Raw genomic sequence first — 19,135 nt, 5'->3', positions numbered from 1 at the left:
AAAAACAATGCTTAAAATTTAAAAACCAAATGCCAGACATTTTTTCATAAATATTACTTAATTTCAATATTGTTGCTGTTTTACACATCCATGTGCAAACTACTTTTTAAAAGTTAAAGCACCTGATTGTGTACCACATGGAAATTGCAGGTAAATATTAACAAGCTTACAGGAAAAATATGGAAAAATTTCAAACCCTCCACAGGAAAACATTTTAAAAGGGAGCAGTGCAAAAATTTTGATTACCATTCCGTTGTGTCTAATTATATTTGCACCTGAAATTAGTAACAGATATATTACCTCAGAAACACAGTTACAATATCATCAACTGTTGGATCAATATGATAAAGAGGAACCATATAATCGACTAAATCTTCCGATCTCTGGATCGTCAGAGACCAGAAGTACGACGGAAGATGCGCGTCAGGACCTTGTGGAAGTCCTGCCACGCAGACCTGTGCGGGAAATGCCTGGGAAGTTTTAACTTCTGATGGGCAATTACCTTGCTCCCTGGAACCTTCTGAGTTAGAGTCGGAGACTTCGGTCGGTTCCACGGGAACTTAGCTGAATAGTTAACCAGGAAATGTTAGACAAATTAGAGCCTAGCCAAAAATATGGGTAACTACACAATTGACCCCCACCTCCATCACCCCACTCCATGACCCCCACCAACCTACTCCCTGAGCCCCCAACAAACTCTGACTCCCCGACTATCCCTGACCTGACCTGACTACCCCCGTGACCACCTGAATAACCACCAACCTGACTACCCCCCAACCACCCAATTATCGCCCCAGCCCGACCCAACTACCCTTCCAACCCAACTACCTCCCAACCTCCTAACTACCCCCATGAACTCCTGACTACCCCACCGACACAATCCAACTACCCCCAGACCCAACTACCACCCTGACCGCCTGACTACTGCCCGACCCATCCCAACATCCCCCTGACCCAACCTGACCCGTCTATCCCCTGAACCATCTACCAACTCACCACCTACCCACTTTCCTACCTACCCACTTATCCAGCTTACCTACATACCCACATAGCCACCCAGCCTGTCGCCCTACCCATCTATTACTTACCCACCTACCCACCTACCTACTCACCCATTCACCCATCTGTTCATTCACATTCAAAAACTGGACCCTTAAATGTACAGCAGGTAATAAGGAAGGCAGATAGAATTTTGGCATTTATTGTTAAAGGAATAGAGTATAAAAATAGGGAAGTGTTGTTGCAACTGTACAAGGCATTGGTGAGACCGCACCTGGAGTACTGTGCACAGTTTTGGTCCCCTTACTTGAGGAAGGATGTAGTTGCACTGGAGGCGGTTCAGAGGAGGTTCACTAGATTGATTCCAGAGATGTGGGGCTTGTCTTATGTGGAGAGATTGAGCAGTTTAGGCCTATACTCGTTAGAGTTTAGAAGGATAAGAGGAGATCTAATTGAGGAATATAAGATGCTAAAGGATATAGACAAAATAGACATGGAGCAGATGTTTCCCCTTGTGGGGCATTCTAGAATGAGAGGCCATAGTTTTAGGCTAAGGGGTGGTAGATTTAAATCAGAGATGAGGAGGAATTACTTTTCTCAAAGGGTCGTGAATCTGTGGAATTCACTACCTCAGAGTGCAGTGGATGCCGGGACACTGAATAAATTTAAGGAGAAGATAGACAGATTTTTAATTAGTAACGGGTTGAAAGGTTATGGGGAGAGGGCGGGAAATTGGAGTTGAGGCCAAAATGAGATCAGCCATGATCGTATTGAATGGCAGGGCAGGCTCGAGGGGCTGAATTGCTTACTCCTGCTCCTAGTTCTTATGTTCTTATGTTCTTACACGGCAGCTAGTGCCGCAAAAAGGGGCGTGTCCTGTCTTCCTCTGACTCTACTCCGCTCCAATGAATTTCCTTGAGGGATGCTGCGCTACAAATTTCTGTGAAAGCCGGGATCAGAAGCTCCCGGAAGAAATGCGCAGGAGTGTCGAGTCAGGGGAATTTTTGAGCACGGAGGTAATCCGACTATCATTACCCTGCTAGGAAGATCCCAGTCATTATTCCATGTATGACAGTAGAATAATGCGTGATGTCACCAGTTGTCGAAGCATGTGCTGATTTCAGCCATCTGTTACTATTTCTCTTGATAGCTATGCATGCATACAAAAAGGAAAACTCAATAGTGGAATGCTCCCTGACTCTGCAATAACATGCATTGGATCTCCTGGACACAATGAATATTGGGCCTGGGAATTTTGAAAAATTGAGCAGGTCAGAAAACCCAACTATTTAAAAAAAAAATGCTTGATTTCCCTTCCATTTAAATTAATGACCTAAGGATGATTGGACATAAAGTGAAATGATTGAAGGCTGGTTTAGTCGGAGGTGCTCATCTAAGTTTGAGGCTGAAGTTCCTGTTTTTTTATTCTTTCAACAGATGTGGGAATCACTGAATAGGCCAGCATTTATTGCCCATCCTGGTAGAAACAAAAGAAAGAGAATCTCACTCTACATTGAACCATGCTCTACCTGGCCTGGCTGTGCTTGGCACCAGCACTGGGGACCCAGTTTTGGTTTGCTGTCGTAATTGGGCAGGCAATGGTTATTGTGCTGCCTGCTTAATGGTGGCAATAAAATGCCTGAACTATCTTGGTCACTGGTCCTCAGTAGCTTGTGACTAGCAAGCCCTAAGTATTGCATGGCCACTCCGAGGCAGCTTTCTGGTCACAGAGGGTGAGCATCACACACTGCTCCATTTTTTAGTGAAAATAAGGTAGTAGGCATACAAATATCAACCTCATTGTGCTTGAAAAGAGAAGTGTTCCATGCTGCAGCACTAAAAACCCTCATTTTGATGACCCCAAGAGAAAAAGCAAGTAAAAGATTTTTCTTTCTATCAATCAGAAAGCAACATCTGCTCAAAGACATTATGGCATCATCTGATTTGCCAAAACTGAATTCCTTTCCGAGCAACTAAAAGATTACCATTAACAAAACTTCACACATGGCCTAAACTGAAATCAGAGTAAGTTGTGGGACTTTTCACATTTCTATCTAATAGACTGAATTTTGGCATGTGGCTCATTAAAACCTCATTACAAGAACCTGCAGTATCTGTTACTCCTGTAGGTGATGCTGTGTTAGGTCTTTTGAATTGTTTATGAGACAAAATAGCGAATATTTTATATAGATGATATGTCATCCTTTGAATGCACAATCCGGCCACTGACTTGCCATAAATTGCTCAAAATAATTCTTTTTTACCCTCTACTTTTTTCTCAGATGACCAAAATAAGGTTTAAAAATTAAAAGTTACTTATTTCACTGCAACGTTAATTTTCCCACTGACTTTTAGTGTTTTCATTGAATTTGTACCTGAAGGCCTTAATATCTCAAAGCCTGCTCTTGAACATAATATCTTTGCTTGGAGCTGTGACTGTGATCTGAATTTGAAATGTGAAATGTGGCTAATTTTCAAGGATGCATCAATCCTGTTCAGTCAGTTTGTATAAAGGGTATGAATGTAGGTCCTTAATTTTTAGCATTCAGTAGCTTTTCTTCAAATCATTTTGAAAACACCAAGATACAATTCAAAAGCTTAGTTGAGATAAAAGTTATACTGAGTGTTTTATTTTTGACACAGTAGCTGTGAACAAGATGCATTGAGAAAAAATGGGTGTTTTGATTATATACCTGCTATAGCGTTTGCGTCTTATAAACTTCAGAATGTGTCTTAGGCTTGAGGAAAAGAGAAATACTTCATGTTGCTAGTTCAAAAGTAATCAGTACAATTTTCCAGTGGCAGTGGTCCACATCGGTACCAACGACATAGATAGAAAGAGGGATAAGGTCCTGCAGGCAGTTTTACAGTGCTGGGAAAGAGACTAGCAAGCAGGACAGCAAAAATAGTGACCTCTGGGTGCCCCATGCTAGTAAGAATAGAAATAGGAGGATAGAACAGATGAATGAGTGCTGGAGAGTTGGTGCAGGAGTGGGGGCAATAGATGTTTGGGACATTGGGGCTGGTTCTGGAGGAGGTGGGACCTGTACATGCAAGACATGTTGCACCTCAGTAGGGCTGTACCAATGTCCTTGAATGGTTGTTTGCTAGATTTTCCTTCTTTATTCTTTCATAGAAACATAGAAAATAGGAGCAGTGGTAGGCCATTCGGCCCCATCGAGCCTGCTCCAACATCCAATCTCATCATGGCTGATCCTCTATCGCAACTGTACTCCCACGCTCTGCCCATACCCCTTGTTGCCTTTAGAGTCCAGAAATCTATCTATTTCCTTCCTAAATATATTCAGTGACTTGGCCTCCACAGCCCTCTGTGGTAGAGAATTCCATAGATTCACCACCATCTGAGTAAAGAGGTTTCTCCTCATCTCAGCCCTAAATGGCCTACCCCATATCCTGAGACTGCGACCCCTTGTTCTAGATCCCTCCCAGCCAGAGGAAATATCAACCCTGCATCCAGACTGTCCATTCCTGTCAGAATTTTATATCTTTCAATGAGATCTCCTCTCACTCTTCTAAACTCCAGTGAATACAGGCCTGGTCAACCCAATCTCTCCTCATACGACATTACTGCCATCCCAGGAATCAGTCTGGTGAACTTTCACTGAACTCCCTCTATGGCAAGTATATCCTTTCTTAGGTAAGGAGACCAAAACTGCACACAATACTCCAGGTGTGGTCTCACCAAAGCCCTGTACAGCTGCAGTAAGACATCCTTGCTCCTGTACTCAAGTCCTCTCGCAATGAAGGCCAACATACTATTTGCCTTCTTAACTGCTCACTGCACCTGCGTACTTGCTTTCAGTGATTGGTGTACAAGTACACCCAGGTCCCTTTGTATATCAGCATTTCTGAATCTACCATCATATAAATAATACTCTGCCATTCTGTTTTTCCTACAGAAGTGGATAATTTCACACTTATCCACGTTATACTGCATCTGCCATGTATTTGCCCACTCACTCAACCTGTCTAAATCGCCTTGAAGCCTCTTAACACCCTCCTCATTGCTCACATTCCCACCAAGTTTCCTGTTGTCAGCAAACTTGGAAATACTTGGTTCCCTCATCCAAATCATTGATATATATTGTGAATAGCTGAGCCCCAACCACTGATCCCTGCGGTACCCCATTAATCACGGCCTACCACTCCAAAAAGAGACCCATTTATTCCTGCTCTCTGTTTCCTGTCTGCTAACCAATTCTCAATCCATGACAATATATTACCCCCAATCCCATGTAATTCAATTTTGCGAACTAACCTCTTATGAGGGACTTTATCAAAAGCTTTCTGAAAATCCAAATACACCACATCCACTGGTTCTCCCCTATCTATTCTGTTAGTTACATCCTCAAAAAGCTCCAGTAGGTTTGACAAACATGACTTCCCTCCCAGGGGATGGGGGTGTCACTGGCAAAGCCAGCATCTGTTACCCATCCCTAATTGCCTTTGAACTGAACATTTCAGAGGACAGTTAACAGTCAACCACATGGCTGTGGCTCTGGAGTCACATATAGGCCTGACCAAGCTAAAGACAGTAGATTTCTTTCCCTAAAGGGACATTAGTGAACCTATAGTTTCATGGTTACCATTACTGAGACTAGCTTTTTACATTGCAGATTTAATAATTGAATTTAAATTCTACCAGCTGCTATGATGGAATTTGAACCCATGTCTCCAGCCTGGCCTCTGGATTACTCATTCAGTGACATTACCAATATGCCACCATCACCCCCATACTAGGAATATTGGGGAAGATTTATACTAACTTGGCAGGGAGATGGGAACCAGAATGTAACCATAGAAAGGAAAATCAAGGCGCACAAAGGACTTGGGGAGACAGATAGCACTTGAGGAAGAAATAGTAGAAAAATTAGGCGGGGTCTGAGTGAGAGGGAATGCAATAAGGCCTAAATTAGGTTTACAGTGCGTACACGTGAATGCAGAATATGGTTAAAAAAAAAAGATTGGCATATTGCAGGTGCAGATAGACACTAGGAGTTATGATGTTATAGTGATAACAAAGAATGGGCTCAAAAAAGGGCAAGACTGGGTACTAAATATTCCTGGGCACAGGGTGTTCAGGAAAGATAGAGAAGGAAGAAAGGAGGAAGAGTGGCAGTCTTGATTAATGATAATATTACAATGCTGGAAGAGAGGTCGTCCTAGAGGGGTCATGGACAGAACTTATTTGGTTAGGGATAAGAAACAGAGGCAGCATTACATTACTGGGAGTATTCTATAGGCCACCAATTAGTGGGAAAGATATAGAGGAACAAATTTGCAAGGAAATTACAGAAAGGTGCAAAAATGAAAGAACAATTATATGGGGACTTTAATTATCCTATTATAGACTGGGATAGTAATAATGTAAAGGGCAAAGAGGGGAAAGAGTTTCTAAAGTGTGTTCAGATGAATTTACTTAATCAGTATGTTTTCGGCCCAAAGAGGAAGGCGGCATGGCTGGATATGTTCTGCAAAATGAGGTGGGTCAAGTGACATTTAGCAAATCATGCTATCATAAGGTTAGGTTACCTTGGAAAAGGACATGATGCAATCCAGAGTGAAAATAAATAACTGGGGGATGGCCAATTTCAATGGGATGAGAACTGATCTTGCCCAGTTAAATTGGAATCAAACATTGGCAGGCAAAACTGCAATTGAACAATGGACTGTCTTTAAAGAGGGGATGGTTCAGATACAGGCAAAGTACATTCTCACGAGGGAGAAAGGTAGGACAACCAAAACCAGAGCTTCCTGGATGATGAAAAAGATAGAGAGCAAGATGAAGCAGAGAAAGAGTGAGAATGACAGATAATACAAGTTAGAATCAAAATGAGAGTAGGAAGTTCAGAGGGGGAGTGAAAAAGTGATAAGAGAAGCAGAGAGAACTATGGGATGAGACTGGCAGATAACATAAAAGGGAATCTAAAAGTCTTCTATAGGCAGATAAAAAGTAAAAAGGTGGTAAGAGGGGTGTGACCAATTATACACCAAAAAGGAGAGTTACATATGGAGACAGAGGGTATAGCTGAGGTGCTAAATGAATATTTTGCACCTGTATTTACCAAAGAGAAAGATTCTGCCAAAGTCATATTGAAAGAAGAGGTAGTTGAGACATTATACCGGTTAGAGTTAAGGGTTGGCAGCACCTTTTTCTGTCATATCACCCTCCACTTTCCATCCAAAAGGACAAAAGCAAGCAGAGGATGATGAAAGGAGAAGCAAAAAGTTAAGGGTAAGAAATAAAGAAACAGAAACGAAAGTGAAGGGACCCAGAGCAACAGCTATACAAAGACACGAGAGAAAGGTAGGAGCAATCGTAAGTTCCATGTGCAACGCCATGGGAGATTGACTATATTGTATTTTATTGCTGGCCTAAGATCTCGTCTTTTAAATTGCATTTAATTTGTATACATAACAAATTGCTTTAAGCAAAAAAAAAGAGGGAGTGGATCACTGAGGTTTTGTTATGTCCATTGGTTATATGCCGTGGTTACCCCTTCAGCTCAGTCCAGTGCAGTGTAAATACAAACAATCTGACGTCAGGACGGCAGCAGATACAGCAGCAATGAAGCCTGCATGTGAGTGGCAACGTCTCAGCGTCTCAGCAACATTGCAATAGAACAGAAAAGGAAGGAGAGCCAGGCAAATTTTCAATGGACAGAAAGTTTCCCCTCTTTAAGGATTCAGTTTATGTTTTGTTTTGCGAACTTGGATGTTTGACTGCCAAGTGGGAATAAATTCAGAGGACACGTAAACCAGTTCGTTCGGGAACCGAACCGTCAACTACGTGGATTGAAGTGATTTGATCTGTACTGTAGTCATTTTTTTTAAAGAAAAATAAAGCAGCGTTGCACCTTGAGGATCTTGGAGGGTTTAATCTTTTTTGCCATACTGTCCTCCGACCTCATATCGCAATAAGTTGGATGTGAAGGTTTGTGCAATATTTATATATATATATATATGTATATACATTTATGTTTGAAATGGGCATTAGGCCAGAATAGCAGTGGTTTCGCGGTTCATTAACTTGAGTGCGACTGACAAACCCTGATGATCTGTCTGCAACCATTACAAAACCTTTGAAAAGTCAGCCTGTCACTGAGGCGTTGCGCAGCTTGACCTTTCCTTCTGGAAATAAAATTAAATGTGGGGTGAAGATCGCCTCTCTCAGACACCATTAGCTTGGGTTTCATTTCATTAAAATCTCCAAACGCTAAGTTCAACTTTTCTCCGGTAATGATTTGGGGACAAAAAGGGCAGGGGAGGTTAAAGAGACAGCTTTCTATATAAAACAACGCATATTCCGGTACGTTTCATGTAGATTTATCGAAAGGATTTTCACGAAAATGGTGGTTTTCACTTAAAGCAGGCGTGAAAAAACTGAACTAAACCCTTCAACCAACCAAAGGATAATCATCGCGTTTTTTAACATTGCGTCACCCGGGTGGAGTCTTGCATGCTAGTTTTTTTTTCCCCTTATTTTTTTTTAGTTGCAGCAATGTTATTTATTGAAGTGATTGCAGGTGGCTGTGGCACGGTGTCAATGGCAGTGAAGTTATGGGGACGATTGCAGCTGCTTCGGCGGCGTCGGGCGGCGGCCAGTGCCCGGGGAAAGTTGCCTCTGGCTCCGGCTCTGTCTCAGCCACTCTCCGCCAAGCTTCATCTGCAACTTGCTGCAGCTGCGGCCAGAACGACAGCTCAACCGACCAATGGCACGGCTGGCGACGCCTCCTCGCGCAGGAATTAAAGAGCCAGAGTGTCCAACGCCAACCAATCAGCACTTGAGGTGGGCGGGGTTTCTACCAAGCCTCTCCAATCAACGAGGAGATACAAGGGGAGCGCACCTCCCAATCATTCAGTTCTCACCCCTCCCCTTTCTGATGGAAAATAATACACACACGCACACATATATATATATGTAATATATATATATATTAAAGAGCCACATCATGTGTGCGTGTTTCAGCTTTGATCTCAATATCTTCGCGCTAGTCAGCTAAAAAGCTTTCAAACAAGTCGCTGGAAGGAAGGGGTAAGTCGCAGAAAACAACGTTAAAATAAGGCACCGCTGACAGTTTAATTAATGTTTTGCATTATTACCGACAAGAAGTCTGAACTTGTAATTGAAGCTGCAAGCGTCGCCTGGTAAACATTAAGGCAATAGAAGACAGAATAATAAAACTCAAGCAGCTGAGGGACAAAATACGAGAAAGTGAGGTGAAAGGACCGAGGACACAAATTCAGCAGCAACTGGTTAAAAATGGGACAGATCCAGGCGGATTAACAGGAACATGCTCCAGATATATGGGGTGATCTGGTGGTGCGGCTCCATTAATGTAAACCTGTAAACCAGAATCCCGGGGATTACTGAGAACAAAACTGCGTCTTCTTCGAGGAAGAGCGGGAGGAATACTCAGGGATCCGGTATAAAACCCACTGAAAATATGGGGCTCCGTTCGGCACAAATGTTTATGTTAAATGCACCTGACGCGCTCTGTCGAGTTATTCATAAACTTTGAGCGCGAATGGAAAAAAGTGTTGCATAATTCGGAATATAGAATTTCGCAAGCTTTTGGTTTTCATAATTCTGGTTTGATGTTTAATGATCTTTTGCCATTGATCCACAATTTTGTTTGGAGTCGGAGTGTATTGTGTGCGAGTTTAAATGTTCACACACAACCTAGATTTTTTTCTCTCAGTAATCTATATTACAAAACACCATTTGCCGTCGCTAGTTGCATTGTTCACTCCATTAGGAAAACAATATAATCACAACCAATTTGCTCACGGCACCTTTCCATATCATGTCCCTTGTTAATAACGGACCCTTGTATGATTCTGAGAGGCAACATTACACAGAGAGTCTACTGTCTTTAGTAGTTGGTCTAAGTTTTCCTCTGAAATACATAGGAACATAAGTATATATTTAATTTGGAATATCTTAACTATGTTTGTTGTTGGGTAATGCAAATTGAAAGTTTCTCTTATGAACTATTTATTATTCTTGCACTGAATATATTTTATCTGCCCAAAATGGAAGAGAATGTAGTATTTTAAAAACAAAATTCAATTTTGTTATAGGTGTATTAAAGAAACAGCAATGGAAACCAAAGGATATATTGACTACCCTGAAGTAATGAATATTGCAAGACAGTGGAGTCTAAACAAATCTACGTCGAGTGTTGGGAGAGACGAGATTGGTACCTGTGACAGCAACGCAATGACTGTTCTCAGTGTTGGTTGCATACCTCCGGTTGCGAAGAATAGTGATGGAGAGAGGAGTCAGGAGCTCTCTTCCGTCCTTCAGCCTCATTACCAGGTGCAACACCAAGATCAGCACCTTGGTTTTCTTGCTTCAGATCCAAAGTGCAACCTAGGAGCTGCTAAAGAACTGTCAAAAACAGTTGCTGAGTCTATGGGTTTGTATATGAATTCGGCAAAAGAAATGGGGAGTGAGTTTAACTACAGTATGCAACCAGAACAAATGGAGGGAAGGTCTAGCAATATTACAGAAATTGGTGGACAAGAAGTGAACCTTCAGGAGGAGAAGGTTAATGCTATCTTATCACAGCGAGGGATGAGACGATGTTCTTCTTCCTCCAGCCCTGGAAGAAATAGTCAGGGTTCATGCATCTCCAGCCCTGTAAATTTTAATAATTTAGGCTGTTCAGTGTCAAGTCCTAATAATATTAACTCTTGTGTCCCTAGTCCTGCTAAAATAAATTACTTAGCTCTATCTAGTCCTGACACTGTTAGCAATCTGGGATCTTCCATCTCTAGTCCTGATAATATCAATAATTTGAGTACTTCTGCCACTAGCCCAAGTGACATTCATTGTGCTATCTCCAGTCCTACTAAGATAAATAGCCTGGCTATGTCTAGTCCTAGCAATATGAACAGCTTGGGCTCTTCCATCTCCAGCCCTACCAATATCAGTAACCTGCACTCTTCAGTCTCCAGTCCTAATAACATGAGCTCTCCTCTTTCTACTCCTAGTAACCTTGCTTCTCCTCTTTCTGTACCTACTAATAATAACATTTTGTCTAGCCCTAACAATAACAACATGGCCTCTTCTGTCTCCAGCCCTGCTGTAAATAACTTGCGCTTTTCCAATTCTAGCCCAGCTGCTGAGACAAGAATGATCGTCAATCCCCACCAGAACCCAAGAGCAAGAAATCAAAAGCATGAGGAAATTAAAGTATTTAAAGATGAGAAAACAAAGGGTGAATGCTTAGAGACAGGTTCAATTAATAATGTCAATCCTGTTCAGTTTATGAAAACTGAAGTAGACAGTAATTTTGGTGGGGCATGTTTCCTAAGTAGAGGTAGCTCAGACCCATCTAATTCAATGTTCTCAATGCCTCTAAAATGTGAGATGAATGAAACTGCTTGTCTGAACGCAATATATACTGGTCAAGTTACTGAAAATCCCTTTTCAGAAATTGCACAGCAGTTGATTGATGCAAAGTCGAGTTATGGAGACACCTTTGACCTTTATGGGATTTTGGGGACACCTACATCCTCCTCTAATTCTAGTTATGAACATGATGTTTATTTGCAACCCAACCCGACAACAGTGATCAAACAGGAGCCAAATGACGAAGGCTACTGCCAAGCCACCTGTTCACCTCCATCCACCATTGTAGGTGTTAACTCAACTGGACAATCATTTCACTACAGAATTGGAGCCAGTGGCACGATTTCTGTGCCCTGCCCTTTTATGAGAGATCAGAGAAATCAGCTTTTAAATTTAATTACTCCTGTATGCACTGTACTTGGATCTTGGAAACAACACCCTGTCACACCACAGAACTCCATATCTCCTGGGAGAAGTGATGGCTTCCCACTACAAGGATACATTCCTGAGAAAATGTCACGGTGAGTTCTACAACAGTTCTTGAATCTTAAAAGTGTTTTGTTGAATTAATTCAAGTTGCTGTTAATCTGTACCCTGGAAATAGGGATGTCATATTGTTTATTGTTTAAAATAGCCAGTTAAAAAATGAGATGCTAAGTATAATGCACATAATTCCAGATATTTTATGTTATTATTTACTCCATGCCATTTGTATTTTTGATGATGATCAAGTCTGGTGCGTGCTGATATGTCAATACTAGAGCAAATTGCCATCACCAGAATATTAGTGCAGTAGAGCGTATAACATGTTTTTTTCCAGTGCATAGTTTTAAACTATTGTACCATTAGCTGTTTTGAACATTTTAAGATGCTTGTCATCCATTTTTGGATGAAATGAAGACTTCTGCAACTCAACATTTTGCTTTAGTAGAGATAAAAGGTTCTGTGCAATGAGGTATTTTGACCTGTGCAGAACAAAGCTCCACTGGTGACATGCTATGGTGCTGGGGCAATTTCAAATGGTTTTCTAACAGAGTATGAAATGATGTGCAGTTGCTGAATATTTAACTGTAATACAGTGATAAAAGCTTGAGTTACGGTGGTACATGGCACATGAATTTTTATATCTTCAGGTTAGACATTGCCATATTGATTCAGTCAGACATTGCAGCAAGTTGTATTTCCCTTTTGTTTGTTTCAAACTGCTTGAACTATCAAATGCTTTTGGAATGGTCGCAACATATGAATGGAAAAAAACTAAAACAATTAAAAAAGAAAACTATTCAGGTTCTATTGTATGCAATAGTAAATAGCACTTAAGTCTGTAATTCAATCTCAGGCTTCTGATTCCCATAAGTACTTAAGATTTATTTCACAGTTTATGGTGTCAGAAGAGCCTCTATGATTGAACTGCAATCATACAGTTTCCTGCTGGTTAACTATTTCCTTATCATTTCCAGCTGCTACTTGTCTCTTTACTTGGCAGGAAACACATTTGAGGTAATCATATAGATATAAACAAAATAAATAATAAAAAGTGCCTCAGGTTAATTTCCATTTTAATATGGAAAGAGACAGTATTAAGGAAGTAAAGACAGTTATTCCTGTGATATTACTTCTTTTTATATTTGGAGTGGCATCATGAGTATTTAATTTACTGATTTAAAATTTTATTTAAAAAAATTCGGGTAACCCATCATGATGATGAGTTAGAATGGTACTGGTTAATTGTGATAATAGTTGATGATCACTCCAGTTGAACAAAACATATGGAACAATTACAGATATCATAGAATTGACAACTTTGTGTATTTACCTTTCTGCCAAGTCATCCACAATTGTTAGGTATGGTAATGTTGAGTTAAGGTGCTGCACACATTGCTATTATAATCTTATACCATTTTATAGGCTGATTTGATTGAGATGGGAAGTTGGCATCCATGTTTTTGGAGTTAAATTGCATTTCACATTATAATCTTAAAGATTTTTTGTTGTTGCATTTAGACTCAGTATTTATATTCAGTTAATATGATGAAACTATTGCCCAAAGCCCTAAGTATTCAGTTCTACCTGAGGCAGTTTTTAAAAAAGTCTGCATTTGAAGATAGCTTTTAGTCTTGTTGATGACTATAAGACCAATCATTATTCATGTATTATTTCATGTACATTCACATGCCTCTGGTTCTGAATTGCAACAGATGTAGACTGCAGAGGATTCAGGGATTTTGCTAAGTTCAGGTTCCATGACTTTTGATAACCAAACAATATCACTGTCAAAGAATTGAGTGTTTTGATGCAAAATTGTGCAGTTTCATTTCTTAAAAATTTATATTCGCATTGGCTGTATTGCTGACCGCAAAATATTTTGGCTGGTTTCCGAGTAATTTGGGTCACAACTCTTTGCTGAAAGTCAATGATCATTGCTACAGAGTGCTGTTCTTTTAAAGTAGTAATGCTTTGTAAATTGCTTGGTTGTTTACACTTCAGAATTACAATGTTTAACAAGAAATTAATTCATATTTTGTTACTTATATTTGATTATTTCTGTGACAGAGAACTGCTACTGTGTACAGTAGCGTTCAAAAGTTCCTGGCTTTCTGATTGACAGGAATTAACATCACAGAACCATTCTAAGGATAGTTCGTAAATGCTTGATCTTACACATTAAGATTAAAACCTCTCAGAAAGGATTCTGCTGGAAACAGTGTTTTATAAATCGCAGACTTTGCTTCTGAATTTCAAAATTATGTTAGTTAATTGATCAGGACTTGGTGTAATAAGTGGTTTACATGCACAATCATCAAACTTGTGAATAGTGATTCGCTACTATTTAGTATCAGAATTCAGAGAAGAATGTCCGGTTTAATGCTAATGAATGTGCAGAACGGTGATGCATGGTGGAATTATTACTTTTGGCAACACCACAGAAAGTAAGACATTTTATTTGCCACCCACACAGCAATACACAAATTTTAAGCAAAACCTTGTTAAGGAAGGGAAAAAATTGCTGGTAAAGCATCTGAAATAGTCAAGGTTGCCATACTGGAGTTTTATTTGTTACACCTTTTTCGAAATTCAGGCACATATTTCACAGCTAGAGGCTATGGAGAAAGCATTACAGTGAAAACTGAACTTATAGCTTAGCAATGTTCTTGATGGGTCTAATAATTTTGGTTCATCACGTTGGGAATATTGGGAATATTCTCTTCGCACCCTTATTGTCATTGTCAGACTTGTTTGCAATTTTGTCTTGATCACAGTACCCTTTAATTGTCTTGGGGTGGACCTTAAATGGCACCTATGGGACAGAAACCTGTTCGAGCAACATGTAAATGATCATTTACATAGATATCTAGCAGTAAAAAGTAGATTATGATGCTAAACAGAATACGTTTTTGTACACAGCTGCATAGCACATCGTGAAAAATGACAGCCAAGTCCTACCTTCAATTGTTTTCTGGAGTTCTGCTCTCACTGGCCTTGCCAGTGATGCTCATATCCATAAATGAATTTTTAAAAATAAGGTAAGGGATGGATATCAGTGCCACCTTGGTTCCCCAGTCCCAGTTTCGATCACAAATCACGTATAGAGCAGTTAAATGCAGATTAAGGTCCCCTGTACTTCAACTGACCATTTTTTCAGAAAAGCATTCATCAGTACGCACTTTACCATTTTATAAACCGGGGAAAGATTTTCCCCCCATCAGGGGAGAAGTGTGGGAGCGAACACGAGCGGGCACGCCTCTGATCGGCGCCCCCATTGGGGGCGCGCCGCCATTTTACATGGGTGGGCCAATTAAGGTCCGCCCAGCGTGATGTCCGCCAGGAAGCGCTATACGCTCCCTGTGCGGGCGGGGTTGGGGGGGGGTTTCCCTCAGCTGGGAATGCGCTCTTTCGAAAAAGCGCACAGACCTCTCTGAGGCCAAGTGCTGCCTCAGGGAGATCAGCTTCGACTTAAAACTTTCACTAAACATGTTTAAAAATTTTCCCTGCCATGTGCCCTCATGTGACACTGTCATATGAGTTGGGACATGTCCATAAGTTTTACTGAAACCTTTCTTAAAAATTTAAATACCCTCATGAAACCTGATCCCGCCCGTGGATGAGGTTTCATGCTTTTTCTGAAGCCTGCCAGGGCTCCCGGCCTGCCCGCCAACCTTAAGGTTGGACGGGCAGGTCCATTAACGACCTTAATTAGTTTTTCAATGGCCTCAATAGGCGGGTGCGCAGCTGACTCGGCTGCGCCCCCGCCAACCTGAAAATGGAAGTGACATGGGGTGACGTCGGGAGTTCCACCTGACGTCATCCCTCGTCATTTCCCGCGTCGGCGAGCAGGCCCCGCCCCCGCTCACCGACTGGAAGATCCTGATGTCCTAAAGCCTTTGTATACTGATTTGCAATAATCTATTTGTAGTTTTGAACCATTATAGGAGGTGAGCTAATCCTGCCTGATGTTACTTCACAGCTTTGTATTATTCCCAGGAAAGGGAAGAGAATTGCCCTCAAATCTTTGCTGGCATAAAGACTAAAATGTAGTTTGTCCTAGAGAGGCTATGAAAGATATTTGTAGAAGTGTGCCCTGGTGGAAAATGGTTGAAAAAAAACAGCCTTCAATTGAGGCAATTGCTTATTGACCCTGATATTTCCACCCAGATTTATTGAAAAGGGTGGGATATAATGGTCGACCTGCTCCCTAGTTTTCTCTTCACAGGTTTTCTCAGTGAGTGAAAATGCAAAGGGATGTAATTTGTATCCTGAAAATTATAGTTTATGCTATTATTGTACAACTACTTAATACATTCCTTTCCTATTTTAACAGAGGCGTTAACTCATTGAAAATCAAAAGAATGTCAAAGAACTATGTTAATAATTCAGTAGCGAACATCAAAAACTGTAATTTGTAGACTTGTATGATATATAAGTGAGTCACAGTCAACATACTCATGGCAATGTTATTTATATTGGTAATATTTTTGTAATTACATATTTAATGATTATTATGGCTTGTTTAAATTTAATTAATGAATTAGAATTGGAACTGTTTTAAGTTAGCTAATATATTAATTTTCACTATTACATAAATATAAGCTGCCATTTTCCAATTTCAAGATTGGTGTAGGCTCCATCTTGAAAATCTTCTAACCAGTTCTTAACTATTAAATTTATGAGGCTGATTATTGTCCAAATAGACCCCTGTTCAGTAATGAGACACATTGCTGTAGATTCATACTAACTAAGGAGAAATAAATGTCAGTGAATCAGTGTTCAGAAGTTCCACACAGCAGGATCAGTTTGGCACATTGTTGCCTTTCTTAGTGAATTGAGGGAATCAGTACAAGACCTTTTCCAATGCACTGAAAGTAAAACTGAACATTTCTCTCATTTTCCCCCACCTTATGTGGAGCTGTGCAGCTATAAAAAAATCATTTTAATTGGCAAGTTCATTCTATGTGGAAATGAGACAACCATGTCTCTGAGTTGCCAGAAGACTTGGCATTTACTTGCAGGGGACCAAGGGAATGGTAGAAAAGTATTCCTGCCTCCTGCGCCTGAATAGTTCTAACATCAGTGTTGAGAATATGAAAACTATTTGTGCAGTTTCTAGACCATGTATACAGTCCAATTTAAAAAATAAAATTCCTGTTATTACCAGGTGATTTCCTGTCCACTCTCATCTAGTTTAGTCTTGCTGTTTCAGTAAAATTTATTATATGTATGTGAAAGGTGAAAGTCAGCAGGAAATATAAGAAAGGGGTGTGTCTGCTCCCATCCCTATGCACCTCCCTTCTGCCCTTTCTGAATCATTATTTTCTATATGTGATAATTTTGTAATCAAAGGGTTAACGTGCCACAAACCTGAGGATTTAATAAGTGCCACAAATTCCATGATTCATGATTATGATTAAAAATGGAGTTTGTTAAATTTGGTAATTAATACTGGAGTTCATAGGTTTTATTTCACAGTTGATGTTGGTTAAATTATTAAGTGTCTTCAGCTGGAGCTATGGATTAGATCTGTTGGCATGATAGTCCCGCCTACTTGCTTAAATTGTTGCACTGACAGAATTCTCATGCCAGTTTTCTTAAATAAAACATTTTTGTAGGAGTGTTTATAAAGACATGGAAATAAGTAAGTGTAGCTTGACATCGAATCAGGTTAAACAATGCCCTTTGATGCAGCAGGAATTTTTCCAGCTGATCACTCTAAAACTACACCGTTGATTTGGATTTATATATCATGTGTGTTAGTATTTCTAATTTTATATTTTAAAAGGAAAATTTGCACACTTGTTTACACATTAGTGATATTGATTTCAGCATAGCATTTATGGGGTATAATTGATCTAATGGGACTGATTTTAACCCTGGATAAGTGGATTGGTTTTGAATGACCATGATTTAATGCGGAGGCTATGGTCCCGCCCACCAGCTGGAAAGTTGTGGATTAACCCACCTCTGTTGGTTCTGGAAACCATGACCAGATTTTACGGTCATCAGGCAATTAGTTGCCTGCGGTTGTGGCTTCTGCCCCCATGAAGGAGGGTATCCTGCCTCCAAGAGCTGCCAGCCAGTCAGATGGCCAGCAACTCTCCAGCCCCAGCAGCGTCACTGGGAGCAATGGCCACTGCTGGAACTGCAGTCAAAACTGATGAGGAACTGCGATGGAGGCCAGAGTAAAGGTAAGTGGGACAGCTTGTTAGGCATGCCCTGGTGAGGGTGGGGTGGCAATCGAGAGGCTGAGAGGGTAAGCAAGTGTGGGCGGCCCTTTCCATTGGAGGGCTGGGGGGCGGTCCATGAGCCAAAGAGTGCATGAACGGGAGGGACCCCTCTCCACCACCCCGTCCGAGTTCACAACCATAACTCGCCACGTGGTGTGGGTCCCTCCTGCTGCACGTAAAATACTAGTGATGGCGGGAGGAGGCCCTTAAATGGCCATTAATTAGCTACTTTAGGGCCTCAGTTGGCTCAGGGGCAGGCGGAACAGCCGACACCTTTCCTGCTGCTGCTAAAATTTCAGCAGAGGCAAATAGATGACAGGCACAGCACTCCCCCCACTCCCCTCCGAGCATCCCATCTGATTTTATACCATCCTCTCCAACCCCCACCCCGCCCTGCGCCTGCCAGCCTTCTCCTTGATCCTGCTTCAGGATAAGAATGGTCATCTGATGTATAGTCGAATGCTCGTATCTTATGCAATAGCTTTCTCACTTGGTGGATTTATGAGAGCTCCTGTAAGTGAACCTTGTGCCTTATGACGTAGGCTGATTTGAAAGATTTCAAGGAACAACAGTAGCTTTGGATTTATATAGCACATTTGGCATAGACCAACACTCAAAGGATGTAGCATAAGGGTATCTGGCATAGCAAGAGTTAATGTGGGACTGGGTACAGTGCTCCCATCAGTGTGATGCAAAGAGACACATGACCTCAGATTAAAGAAAGTTGTGGACTGGACAGAGACCTGTGTAGAAGCAAGCATGGAGTTAGCTCCTAGCTTCGACTATACCTTGTATGTGTGTATATAGTTATGTGTTATCAATAAACAATTCATGTTCAACCTTACAAGCCTCAGAACTTCTTCATGAGAATATGCAACATACAAGAAAGACAATTCACAGAAGTGTAATCAAACAAAAATTGACATTTAGCCAGGGAAGGAGATATTACAGGGGAATACAAAAAGCTTTGTTAAAGAGCTGCATTTTAAGCGAAAGAAATAGAGCACGGTGGAGAGGCAGAAAGATTTCAAAAGGA

General features: G+C 40.9%; 1 protein-coding gene across 2 annotated transcripts in view; it reads left to right on the top strand.

Moving 5' to 3' along the window:
- Positions 1-7,558: 7,558 nt before the first annotated feature.
- The window catches only part of nr3c2 (nuclear receptor subfamily 3, group C, member 2), a 400,233-nt gene continuing 388,656 nt past the window's right edge, over positions 7,559-19,135 (top strand). Inside the window, exons 1-2 of one of the 2 annotated variants that reach the window (XM_078541236.1) lie at positions 7,559-7,954; positions 10,105-11,901. In XM_078541236.1, the coding sequence (XP_078397362.1) occupies positions 10,124-11,901 (1,778 nt within the window). In that variant the 5' untranslated portion in view covers positions 7,559-7,954; positions 10,105-10,123. Of the gene's footprint in view, positions 7,955-8,921; positions 9,056-10,104; positions 11,902-19,135 lie in introns of those variants that run through there. The other variant, XM_078541242.1, reaches the window with a different exon arrangement.

This window comes from Cetorhinus maximus, chromosome 1 (genome assembly GCF_964194155.1).
Source record: "Cetorhinus maximus chromosome 1, sCetMax3.hap1.1, whole genome shotgun sequence".
Taxonomy (NCBI): domain Eukaryota; kingdom Metazoa; phylum Chordata; class Chondrichthyes; order Lamniformes; family Cetorhinidae; genus Cetorhinus; species Cetorhinus maximus.
Note: the sequence above shows the minus strand (reverse complement) of the source record. Positions and strands in the feature narration are given on the sequence as shown.